Genomic DNA, 12,587 nt, shown 5'->3' on the forward strand with positions numbered 1-12,587 from the left:
TGCCTTGTTTTGTAACACCATACCTTGTAAACATAATCATGGTTTACTGTTCAAGCTTATATATAAAGGTCTGCTTGTTCCATTTCAGCATTTGTTGTGACGCTGAACTGCTGGAACGTGTCACTGGCCTCTCGTACACAGGTCACACTAACTTTCATAAAGCTGTTTGCTATGATGCTAATCATCATCCCAGGCATTGTGGCCTTGATCAAAGGTAGGAAATGTGAAAAACTTCTGTGTTACAATGTGAGGACAAAAACTTCCCAGCGCTCTCTACACATGTTGTTTTGCAATGTTTCAGATAGGAGAAGTTTGTTGAGGACATACATCATGAACATACTGTTATATTTGATAAAATTAGGTAAATGTAATTATACACAGGAAATGTTGTCTAACCACATAATCATAACCCAGCCTACTCACTTCATTCATAATACACCTCTAAGAAACTACTGGCTCACAGGCTCTTTACAGGGACCTCTGTTCATCTGTGTTTCACTGAACTGTGCCTTCAACACAGGAAAGCTCAACAGTGAGATCTGGCGTCAAATACCCAATCCCCTCCAAGATTAAATCACTGACCTACCACAAACTAGACCTCTAAACATAAAACCTACACTGGCTCCACCGTTGTCTACAGCTTTATCCACTGACAACGTTAATGTGTGTGCAGTGCCACCAGTTTTGGATGCCACCAAGCACTGGCAGATCCATACTGGCCTATCTACTGACTAAAGCCATGCTTAGCCCCACTGAGACCACTAATGCATGCCCAGTGCCACCATTTTCATCTGAATCTTCCATTGTAGTCTACTTCTATGTACCTGAGACACCAAAAGACCTCAGGAACTCAAATTTCATGCTGCATTTCTGCAACTAGCCTGTCCTCTTCTCCACAACCACTCAATGCCTCTTTAAACTACTGATAATTCTTTCACAGCCACTTACATTCTCCAAAACCTAATTCCAAAAGCAAGGGCGTGGCAGACTTCACTACAAATCCCATTTACTTTGGAATTTTTACCAGCACCATATCTGACATCCATGTAGTTAAAGTAATTCCATATGTGACTTGTAGTTTTCTACCTACATCTACTTGCAGTTTCCAATATGTCACTTCCATCCATCTAGTGTTTATGGTCAGCGCTCATTCCACTACACTCTCTCTCTCAAACCTAATTTCTCTACCATTGACATGATCAGGCAAAACATTAACCTCTATACATGTGTTACTGTGTAAACATGCCAAGGATCTTCTTTTGCAGTTTAATGGACATTGTAAGTCACTCCAAGCAAACATTTGCCTGTGTACAGCATTCTGAACCACAGAGAGGAATCTTGTTCTATATAAGCATAATTTACTTTATTAAGTACCGTATGTAGATTGTCAGACTGAAGTGAATTTGTATACTTTCTCTCTTATGTAAGGACAAACAGAAAACTTCCAGAATGCTTTTCACTCTGAGTCTTTCACCCTAACCAAACTTCCTCTGGCTTTCTACTCTGGTCTCTATGCCTATGGTGGATGGTGAGTAATAAATCTATCAGGAAATAAAGGAAAATAGTTTAATGGAAGAGACTCTGGTATTATAGGAAACTACAAAGTTGGCCGAAACCTCACAATCAGATACTTACTCCCCCACACTACTTTTGTGTGTGTGACTGTTAGTGTGTATAATTTTTATCAAAGTGACACAACATTACATCATAGGACAATACAGTGTAGGGAATTGATAAAAAATATATATCACATCAAAGGGGGAAATGACAAGGTTGTATTATTATTATTAAGGTTGTATTGCATTGCAATAATCTAGAAGAGATTACACAAATGCAAGAACTATTCTCTCTAAATCCTGAAAAGACAGAATCTGTCTGATCTTTGCTATGTTTCTTAATAATAATTCTTAATAAGACTGAGCAAGATTCTTGATATGTGTTCAAAATTGTAACTGAGAATCAAAAACAACACCAAGATTCCTGGGAAATACATCAACCCTTGAAATGATTGAGACAAGAGCTACCTGTAAGACCAACCACCAAAACCTCTGTTCTTTCAACAACTACAGTTTACAGTGAGGAAAATAAGTATTTGAACACTGTAACGTTGCATGCGCAACGGAGCGAGGAGACGGACACAATCGCTGAGATGAGCGAGATTTAATACGGGGAATATCAAAAGCAGAGTCGTATATACAGGCAGGGGTCATCACGGGCAGGCAGTCCAGACATGAAACGTAGACAGGCATAATCACGGACGAGGGAAACAACAAGGCAGGCAAACAACGGAGGACGGGTAAACCAAAACGCACACAACACGGCAGAACTCACGGCAATGAAGATCAGACAACAACATGAACAAAGCAAACTGACAGAGTAGACAAAATCACGGATGACACGACTGGGGAATGACGGGACATATATACATAGAACCGAAACAAGGAACAGGTGATAACAATGACACTGGGGCGTGGCAACAAACAAGGAATAACAGAGACAACGAGCTGGGCGGGATAACCAAGCAGGGAACACAGACATGAGGGAACCCAGAGTGACAGCTACGAGAGGGGGCGTTGCCCTACGTGACAGAACCCCCCCTCAAAGCGTGCCACTCCGGGGCACGCAAGGGCAGACAGGACAGGGACAGCGGACACAGGACAGACCGGAGGAACAGACAGGGGGAAAGCAGGGCATGGAGACCGGGGCACGGCAGGGACAGGGGGACCAGAGACGGGCCAGGAGCCAGGCCGGGGCATGGCCACACAGGCAGGGACCGGGCGAGGCACGGGAGGAGGACTGGACAGGACAGGACTGGGGACAGACACGAGAGTCGGGCCAGGGGACAGGGCAGAGGAGAACACGGAGGCAAAGACAGCATGAACAACAGAGACGGGCACAGGCACAAGGTGACGACTTGGGGAACAGACATGGGGACGGGGACAGAGACGACACCACAGGAAACAGACACGGGAACAGGAACACAGACCTTGACAGACATAACCACGGGGACAGGGACCAAAACAAAACCAGAGATGGAACACGGGAGCAAGGGGGACACAGGCATAGAGGCAGGAACACGGGGCGGAGCAGACAACACACTGAGTCCAAGCCCACACGTGGGCAGCACAGTCTCTGGGGCGACAGGCGCGGCCGGGCAGCGGGCACAGGCGCGGCCGGGCAGTGGGCACAGGCGCGGCCGGGCAGCGGGAACAGGAGCCGGCAGACGGGCAGCGGGAACAGGAGCCGGCAGACGGGCAGCGGGAACAGGAGCCGGCAGACGGGCAGCGGGAACAGGAGCCGGCAGGCGGGCAGCAGCGGGAACAGGAGCCGGCAGGCGGGCAGCAGCGGGAACAGGAGCCGGCAGGCGGGCAGCAGCGGGAACAGGAGCCGGCAGGCGGGCAGCAGCGGGAACAGGAGCCGGCATGGACGACCTCTCCTGGGTCGCGGAGACAGGAACCGGCGTGGACGACCTCCTCCGGGTCGTAGGGACAGGAACTGGCATGGACTGCCGACGGGCAGCGGGAACAGGAGCCGGCGTGGACGACCTCTCCTGGGTCGCGGAGACAGGAACCGGCGTGGACGAGACGTCCTCGGGGGGCGTGACCGCCATACTGACGTCCTCGGGGGGCGTGACCGCCATACTGACGTCCTCGGGGGGCGGAGTCGCCGCACTGACGTCCTCGGGGGGCGGAGTCGCCGCACTGACGTCCTCCCGGGTCCGAGCCGGCCACTCCTGGGGTGAGTGGCTAGTACTCCCCCCCAAAAAATTCTTGGGGGGCCTTCGGGGAGCGGCTTCCGGAATCAGCGGAGGGAGGTCCTCTTCCACGGGGTCCTGGGCGAGCCTGGAAGAACACACAGACACACACACCCCTCGGTGGCTCTCTCTGCGATGGCTCCGCCTCCTCTGAGGCGTCGGGAGCTCGCAGCAGCCATTGAGAGCCAACCGAGGGTTAAGCCACGGCTCGTCTGTGCGCTCGTTCCGTCTGCCCGCTGCTTGCACCACAGGTTGCTCACCCCTGTGGTGTTCGCCAAGCGGGGCAGACTCCCAGCGCTCAATAGGAGTCTCGTCGCGAAAGCCAGCAGTGAGAGACTGTGCTTTCTTCGGTCTGCGACGAGAATTCCTTGTTCCCACAGCGCCAGGGGTATTCCTGTCTCCGGCTCGTTCGCGCTGTAACACATGAGAGTTAAACTGCACGGAAGCAGCCAACAACTCGTTACAGTGACTAAACTCACCGGAGTCTCGCTCTTTCGCTGTGTCCTGGTTGGATCCGTGATTATGTAACGTTGCATGCGCAACGGAGCGAGGAGACGGACACAATCGCTGAGATGAGCGAGATTTAATACAGGGAATATCAAAAGCAGAGTCGTATATACAGGCAGGGGTCATCACGGGCAGGCTATCCAGACACGAAACGTAGACAGGCATAATCACGGACGAGGGAAACAACAAGGCAGGCAAACAACGGAGGACGGGTAAACCAAAACGCACACAACACGGCAGAACTCACGGCAATGAAGATCAGACAACAACATGAACAAAGTAAACTGACAGAGTAGACAAAATCACGGATGACACGACTGGGGAATGACGGGACATATATACATAGAACCGAAACAAGGAACAGGTGATAACAATGACACTGGGGCGTGGCAACAAACAAGGAATAACGGAGACAACGAGCTGGGCGGGATAACCAAGCAGGGAACACAGACATGAGGGAAACCAGAGTGACAGCTACGAGAGGGGGCGTTGCCCTACGTGACAAACACCCTGCGACTTTGCAAGTTCTCCCACTTAAAAATCATGGAGAAGTCTGAAATTTTGCATGTCCACTGTGAGAGACATAATCTAAAAAAAATCCGGAAATCACAATGTATAATTTTATAATCATTTATTTGTGTGTTACTGCTGCAAATAAGTATTTGAACACCTGTGAAAATCAATGATAGTATTTGGTACAGTAGCCTTTGTGACGCACGGGCAGGGCGAAGAATGAGACACTGAATCCTTGCTTCACAGACGGTCACTTTAATCAACGTAACGAATAGCGCAGCATGCACATGTATAAACACAGAGACGTTTACACAAAACGGGCAGACTCAAACAATGACGAGCACAGGACACTGCGCGAACGCACATTAAGTAGACAAACCACATAAGTCCCACGTGATTACGAGACGAGCCACAGGTGAGACGAATCAGCACAAGACACAACCGCACCCATGGAGATCCACAGACGCAGACTAGGAGATGTAGACGACGTAAACACACGGCCAAAAGGGAAGGGCTGGGGTCCTCAATGTGACAGCCTTTGTTTGCAATTACAGAAGTCAAATGTTTCCTGTAGTTTTTCACCAGGTTTGCACACACTGCAGCAGGTATTTTGGCCCATTCATCTACTCAGATCTTCTCCAGATCAGCCAGGTTTCTGGGCTGTCACTGAGAAACACAGGGTTTGAGCTCCCTCCAAAGATTTTCTCTAGGGCTAAGGTCTGGAGACTGGCTAGGCCACTCCAGAACCTTGATGTGCTTCTTACGGAGCCACTCCTTGGTTATCCTGGCTGTGTGCTTTGGGTCATTGTCATGTTGAAAGACCCAGCCACAACCCATCTTCAATGCTCTAACCGAGGGAAGGAGGTTGTTCCCCAAAATCTTGCAATACATGGCTCCGACCATCCTCTTCTTAATATAGTGCAGTCGTCCTGTCCCATGTGCAGAAAAACACCCCCAAAGCATGATGCTTCCACCTTCATGCTTCACAGTAGGGATGGTGTTTTTGGGATGGTACTCATCATTATTTGTCCTCCAAACAGGGCGAGTGAAAAAGTTCTATTTTGGGCTCATCTGACCACAGAACTTTCTCCCATGAATCCTCTGGATCATCCAAATGGTCATGGTCAAAGTTAAGACGGGCCTGGACGTGTGCTGATTTAAGCAGGGGAACCTTCCATGCCATGTATAACTTTAAACTATGATGTCTTAGTGTATTACCCACAGTAACCTTGGAAACTGTGGTGCCATCTCTCTTCATGTCATTGCCCGGCTCCTCCCATGTAGTTCTGGGCTGATTGCTCACCTTTCTTAGGACCATTTCTATACCATGCGGTGAGACCTTGCATGGAGCCCCAGCCCGAGCTCTTTGGTCTTAGCCATGTTGATAGTTGGAGTCTTACTGATTGTGTGGGGTGAACAAATGTCATCATGCAGCCAACGACCTCAAACAGGTGCTTCTAATTCGGCATAATAGTGGAGTGGAGGTGGACTAACAGGTCTTTGAGGGCCAGATTATTTGCTGATTGGCAGGATTAGATTATGTCTCTCACAGTGGACATGAACCTAAGATGAAACTTTCAGACCCCTCCACAATTTCTAAGTGGGAGAACTTGCAAAGTGTAATGCCAGGGGCATCAGTGAGCAATAAGGTGGACGCAGGTGCTGGGAAGAGCGAGATTTATTAAGGGCATATCCATAATCCGAGTCGGGGTCATGGTCCATGGATACTCATAGTGAAAAAACAGAACTGAACAGACTAACAAAAGGAAATGAACAAATCACTAAGGAAAATGCACAGCAAAATACTAGAAGTGCTTGACTTACATTGCAAAAAAAAAAAAAAAAAACCACTTTAAATACATACATTCAGAAACTCACAAAACACATCCAGGAACAACATTGACACATTCAATAACCAGCACTGAGACAAAGAACAGGGTTTAAATACACTGGACTAACAAGGGAAACCACTAGAAACAGGTGGGAATAATAATCATGGGGTGGGGTTACTAATGGCATGTGAGTGGCAGGAGAAATACATGGGGATCCAAAACAAAAGGTACACTTGACAGGTGGGGGTAGGGCTAGACGTGACACAAAGTCGCAGGGTGTTCAAATACTTATGTTCCTCACTGTATCTGGTTTGTGTTTCCTGATAACGAAGGATTGCCAGTGTTTCCCAGGAGCTTTCTTAGTTTTCAGATTTACAAACGAGTTGACTCCGCCTCTGTATCAGCACTGGTGAATCTCAGCCAGTCGAAAACCAAACCACTAATTTAAATAAATGTTCTGATTATTATACCAATAGTATAATTAGGAAATTAATAATAAATAGGGCACACATGCACATTAACCTTTCACACATCATTCAAGAAATATGGCAAACCACAATTGCAAACCAAATTTTCTTGAGTGAACTGAATTTTTTAAATAGTAAAAATAAACAGTAAATTCGAACAGAAATGTATTATCTTAAAGCAGCAAGATGCCCCATTACATATGGTCCATTTAAATGTTGGGCCTGAATGTATATAAAAGTTAAAACACTCAATATAGATGTAAATATTCTCAAATGACAGCTAACATTCTACACTTTAACGTCATAGTTACTGTTTAATTTCAAATCCACTGTATAGAGTTGTAGCACTGTAGCATCTACCATTTTCTTTTTTTTTGCTTTCAGGTTCTACTTAAATTTTGTGACAGAGGAGGTTATCAATCCCAACAGGTATGCAAAACTGGAAAAGAAATCTAATCATTACCACAATAATGTTAAGAGGTAACTAAAGGTATACAGCATTCTCCAATGTTATTTGCACCCCTTGTTCAAATGTGTTAATGTGACGGGCGGGGGTGAGCAACAAAAAGGAAGCGATCACGCCAAGTCTCAGGGAAAAAGGATGGTTTAATAGAAAGTGTGCAAACCTAAAACCCGTGCAATATCTCCGAATTAAGGATATAATGACCAGCGGTCAACTGGTACAAAGACAAGACATATATAGGCAAACAAACGACCCTCAGGTGAGACGGATCACGGGCTCCGCCCACCTGAGGGACGCACATGACGTCACCAAACAACAACAACAACAGCCGCTGTGGACGGAGGCGGCCGGTAGGGGGCTGCCTCACCGTGACAGACCCCCCCACCAAGCCGCACTCCCCTCCACTGGGTGTGTGGCACACAGCGGCTGCTCACAACACGAAGGGGCAGGAAGGCAGAGACAGGCAGGAACACACCTCCTGCCGTCCGGGAGCTGGAACATAACACACAACATTAGGCAGCTCACCTCCCCGGGTGGGACCCTGGACCGACCGGGCCGTTAACAACACAAAACCACGCCCCGGTCAGTCACAGGGCCCTCACGCCCTAACCGGCGTTTAGCCAGAGAGCCCCAAGGGTGTGCGGACGAGGAGCTACGACTCCTTTGTCGTCATTAGTGTGTGTGTGGGTGCAGGTTACCTCCCCGAGGCGTGGCTACTTCTCCTCCTGGACCTACCTCCTCCCAGAGCTGACCCCAGCCCTTGGCTAGGGGTCACCCCAGCCTCCTGGGGAGCCAACCCCTCCCGGGGCCCCTCATCGCACGGTGGACTCCTCCACCCAACCCAGGAGCGCCAGAGACCGAGGCCCAGAGCACCCCCGACGCGGGCTAGGGAGCAGCCCCAAGGGCCTCCTGGTCACCCCGGGCAGGAGGGAGGATCTCCATCTCCAGCAGGAGCTTCTCAGACCGGAGCCCCATGGTCCCCAAACATCCGGGGGCCCCATCCCTCTAGGGAGGGGCTCTTCACGACCGAGCTCCGGTCACCCCACAACACAAGGGGGCTCCTGCCAGGTGGAGACCCCCACAAGGTCCAGGAACACTGCCAAGGAGAAGCACCTGCACAAAGAACACAACCTCACACACACACACACACACATATATACAAACACAAAACACAAACGCGCCTTACCCTATTCAGGGCCTCCCTCGGGAGCGACGCCCTCCGTGCCACACCCCATGGCACGGGACCACAGCCGGTCCCCCCCCAAACACACATTCACGGGGAGGAGCATGCGTGGAATTACACGCAAACAGTTAACACGCTAGGACACAACACACACGCAAAGACTAGACAAGCAAACAAAAACGGTGCACAGACAGACAGACGGGACCAACACATGCGCGCTTGACATAAACACACAGTGACGCGCGCCGCTCAGAGTCGCAGTCGCTCCCCACATTTAACACAAGACACACGGGGAGCGAGGCGACGGTGACGAGCGGCGACCGCGTCACACACAAAACACGCAACATTAAACATAACGAGCACGCACACTGATCCACACATCCGTCGACATGAACACACGTTTTAACAAACACAAAACATGAAGAGCCTTTCCAGGGAAGACGCCCTGGTCCTCGCCGTGCCACAAACACAGACACGGCAGAGCTCTTCAAACAAGCAAACAAACAACAGACACGAAGAGTTTTCCCAGGGCAGACAGCCCTGGTCCACGCCGTGCCACAAACACAACACAAAAGCACGGCGGAACTCTTCACAAAACACCACGCAGACAAACACTTACCACGAGACATGACCACGAACGAAGGAGAAAGAAAAAGAGACTCGGCGGCTTCCGAAGGGTGGCTGATCATTCTGTGACGGGCGGGGGTGAGCAACAAAAAGGAAGCGATCACGCCAAGTCTCAGGGAAAAAGGATGGTTTAATAGAAAGTGTGCAAACCTAAAACCCGTGCAATATCTCCGAATTAAGGATATAATGACCAGCGGTCAACTGGTACAAAGACAAGACATATATAGACAGACAAACGACCATCAGGTGGGAACGGATCACGGGCTCCGCCCACCTGAGGGGCGTACACGACATCACAAAACAACAACAACAACAGCCGCTGTGGACGGAGGGGGCCGGTAGGGGGCCGCCTCACCGTGACAGTTAAAAGCCTTAAATTAAATAATTGTTTTTATTGCAGAAGCATAATCTCACTTTGAACAAAATTAGGAAAAAGCAACCTTTAACTCAAGTGAAAAAAAAAAAGAAAAATCCTAGATAGAAGGTTCCTAAATACTTTGATCCAGTTTATAAACTACAGTAGAAATGACATAAATGGTTCAAATACATTTATTTCCAAGAAATTGTTAAGGGTGCCAAAATTTGTGGAACATGTAATTTTATGGTAAACAATTTTTTTCTTTGTCAGGACTTTTCTTTTTTTCAGAGTGAGATCTTGCTTCTGCAATAAAAATATGTATCTTAAGGCTTTTAACACATTTTAACTAGGGGTGCCTATGGAGGGCGCTGTAAGTAATCATAATACTCTGTATTGTTAATATGTCTAAGCTTAGATTCTTCTGCCTGCCAGAAACATTCCATTGTCTATCATGTTGTCGATGGTCACAATCACCATATGTTACGTGTTGGTTAACGTGGCATACTACGCTATAATGACTGGAGAGGAACTGCTGATATCTGATGCTGTGGCTATGGTGAGTCTTAATTGCATCAACATGTTATTTGGGTCTATCATTACTTCGATTCTCTGCCATTCCTCTTGTGCTGTACGCAGACCTTTGCCAGCCGAACTATGCAGGGCATGATGAACGTTGTACCCATTCTGGTTGCTATGTCTTGCCTTGGGGCCCTCAATGGAGGATTCTTTGGTGCACCCAGGTATAATGAATCCAACCTCCTCAGCTACTGGAATGGGTTTAACCTGTTGTTTGAGTGCAAAGTCAACAATGAGCTGTGTGGTGTGTGGTGTGTGTGTGTGTGTGTGTGTGTGTGTGTGTGTGTGTGTGTGTGTGTGTGTGTGTGTGTGTGTGTGTGTGTGTGTGTGTGTGTGTGTGTGTGTGTGTGTGTGTGAGAGTGTAGGATGATATTTGTGGGAGCTAGAGAGGGACATTTGCCATCTCTGTTTTCCATGATCCACATACGAAGACATACACCTTTACCTGCTGTACTGTTGATGGTAATGTACAATAGAATTCTTATTTAGTGTGATTTAATGTTCTTAATTTCGCAAAAGCTAGAAACAGTGTTCATATACATAGTGCTGGGCGGTATATCGGTTCGCACCGAAAACCGGTGTTTATTTTTGTCCGCTCGGCGATCTTGGTGGCTCCACTGTCACATCGTGAGGTCGCGAGTTATGTTTGCAGGGTTCATACACCTTTACAAGATGGAATTCAAGCACTTTCAAGGTCCATTTTCAATATTTTCCAGCACCTTCAGCTTAATTAAGTTACATATTTATACAAATACACATATGGTCGAAATTATTTGAAATAATTCGCTTTTTATCACATTAAAAGGGATGGTAATGTCTCCCTAGTATTCAACCACTATTATTATTTATTTGTTTAAATATTATGTTATTTAATTAAAGGTAAGGTATTTGGGACTTTTCAGTACATACAACCATTGACAAACAGCCCTGTCTACGTTATGTCTAAATACCTATTATTTGTTATTAACAAACTGGTGTGCAATTTATAATATTACGTAGAGCTTTTTCACATAAGTTGTATAAACTTAGTTTTAATGTTGTCTGAAAATTTTTTTAAATAAAAAGATTTTGCATTTTTACTACAACTATCATGCTATATGATTTATTCACTACTTTACCATTTGCTACCATTTGAAAATTTATGATGTGGGGCCATGCAAATCTGTATTACATGTAATACTTAGGTGGAGACATTTTTCTAACAGTGGAATAGGGTACTCTTAACCACTCTACTGCAGTAATTCTTTTTGCAATCAATGCAGGTAACACATCATGCATGGGGGAAAAAAACGTCAAATATCGTGAAACCGATATAATTTAGAAAAATATTGTGATATAGAATTTTGGTCATATCGCCTAGCACAACATATATATTCACCACCCTGCATATTTTGCCTTGCATATGTCTTAGCAACCGTCAAAATCTTCCTCAGTATGCCTGTATTCCTTTTTTTTTTTACAGTACCCTCTGGCTATCATCATGGTTGCAAAAGGAGAGATCTTTCAAATGATAAACTTAGCCTCTTTTTCTCGCTGGTTTTTCATTGCACTGGCTACTCTAGGGCTACTTGTCCATCGCTATCGATTCCCTGATCATCCAAGACCATTTAAGGTCTTTATTTTATTTCCTCAAATCTGTATTTTCATAGCATGTATTTTGACAAGTTTTTAGTTTCCTCACCATCTTTCTTTTCCAATCTGAGAACAGGTTCCTCTGGCTATAGTCGTGATCTTCACTGTGGTGTGTTTCTTCATCGTGGGTCTGTCTTTGTATTCGGAGCCTTGGACCACAGGCTGTAGCTGTGCTCTCTCCCTCTCCGGAGTACCAGTGTACTACTTGGCGATAAAACACCAATACATACCAGTTCGCTGGAGAAATGCCTTCAGTAAGTAAAACCCTTGCCTTTCTCCAAACTATTTCTAACCATCACTGTTGAACATAACAATTAATCTTTTCTTCTTTAGATCGGTGCTGCAGACAACTTCAGATCCTGTTGGAGGTGGCTCAACAGGAGGTTCAGACTTACTGATCTCAAGTTTCTGTCCATCACAACTGAATTTACTCATGTTAAATGCATGCTATTCAATGCAGAGTACAAGATAAGCATACTTATATTCAAAACTGAAATATAGAAATGTTAATTGGAAAGGCTGTTGGCCCTTGACACACTGAGCAGTTTGGTGGGAATAATGGAGAAAGCAATGATAGATGTTTGTTTCATTGTCTAAAGTAAAACCTTTGTTTTTAAAATGTTGAGGAAAAAATATTTACATCCCAAGGAAGGATATTTTGAATATAGAGTAATG

At 46.6% G+C, this 12,587-nt stretch overlaps 1 protein-coding gene across 4 annotated transcripts in view; it reads left to right on the plus strand.

Moving 5' to 3' along the window:
* LOC143514765 (cystine/glutamate transporter) overlaps nt 1–12,587 on the plus strand; it is a 40,900-nt gene extending 28,313 nt beyond the window's left edge. For 2 of the 4 annotated variants that reach the window (XM_077006350.1, XM_077006349.1), the window contains exons 5-13: nt 89–214; nt 1,429–1,528; nt 7,458–7,502; nt 10,137–10,260; nt 10,341–10,444; nt 10,646–10,742; nt 11,743–11,892; nt 11,989–12,166; nt 12,246–12,583. In XM_077006350.1, coding sequence (XP_076862465.1) covers nt 89–214; nt 1,429–1,528; nt 7,458–7,502; nt 10,137–10,260; nt 10,341–10,444; nt 10,646–10,742; nt 11,743–11,892; nt 11,989–12,166; nt 12,246–12,310 — 989 coding nt within the window. In that variant the 3' untranslated portion in view covers nt 12,311–12,583. Of the gene's footprint in view, nt 1–88; nt 215–1,428; nt 1,529–7,457; nt 7,503–10,136; nt 10,261–10,340; nt 10,445–10,645; nt 10,743–11,742; nt 11,893–11,988; nt 12,167–12,245 lie in introns of all 4 variants that reach the window. The other 2 variants (XM_077006348.1, XM_077006351.1) reach the window with 2 other exon arrangements.

Source organism: Brachyhypopomus gauderio, chromosome 5 (assembly GCF_052324685.1).
Source record: "Brachyhypopomus gauderio isolate BG-103 chromosome 5, BGAUD_0.2, whole genome shotgun sequence".
In the NCBI taxonomy this organism is placed as follows: Eukaryota; Metazoa; Chordata; class Actinopteri; order Gymnotiformes; family Hypopomidae; genus Brachyhypopomus; species Brachyhypopomus gauderio.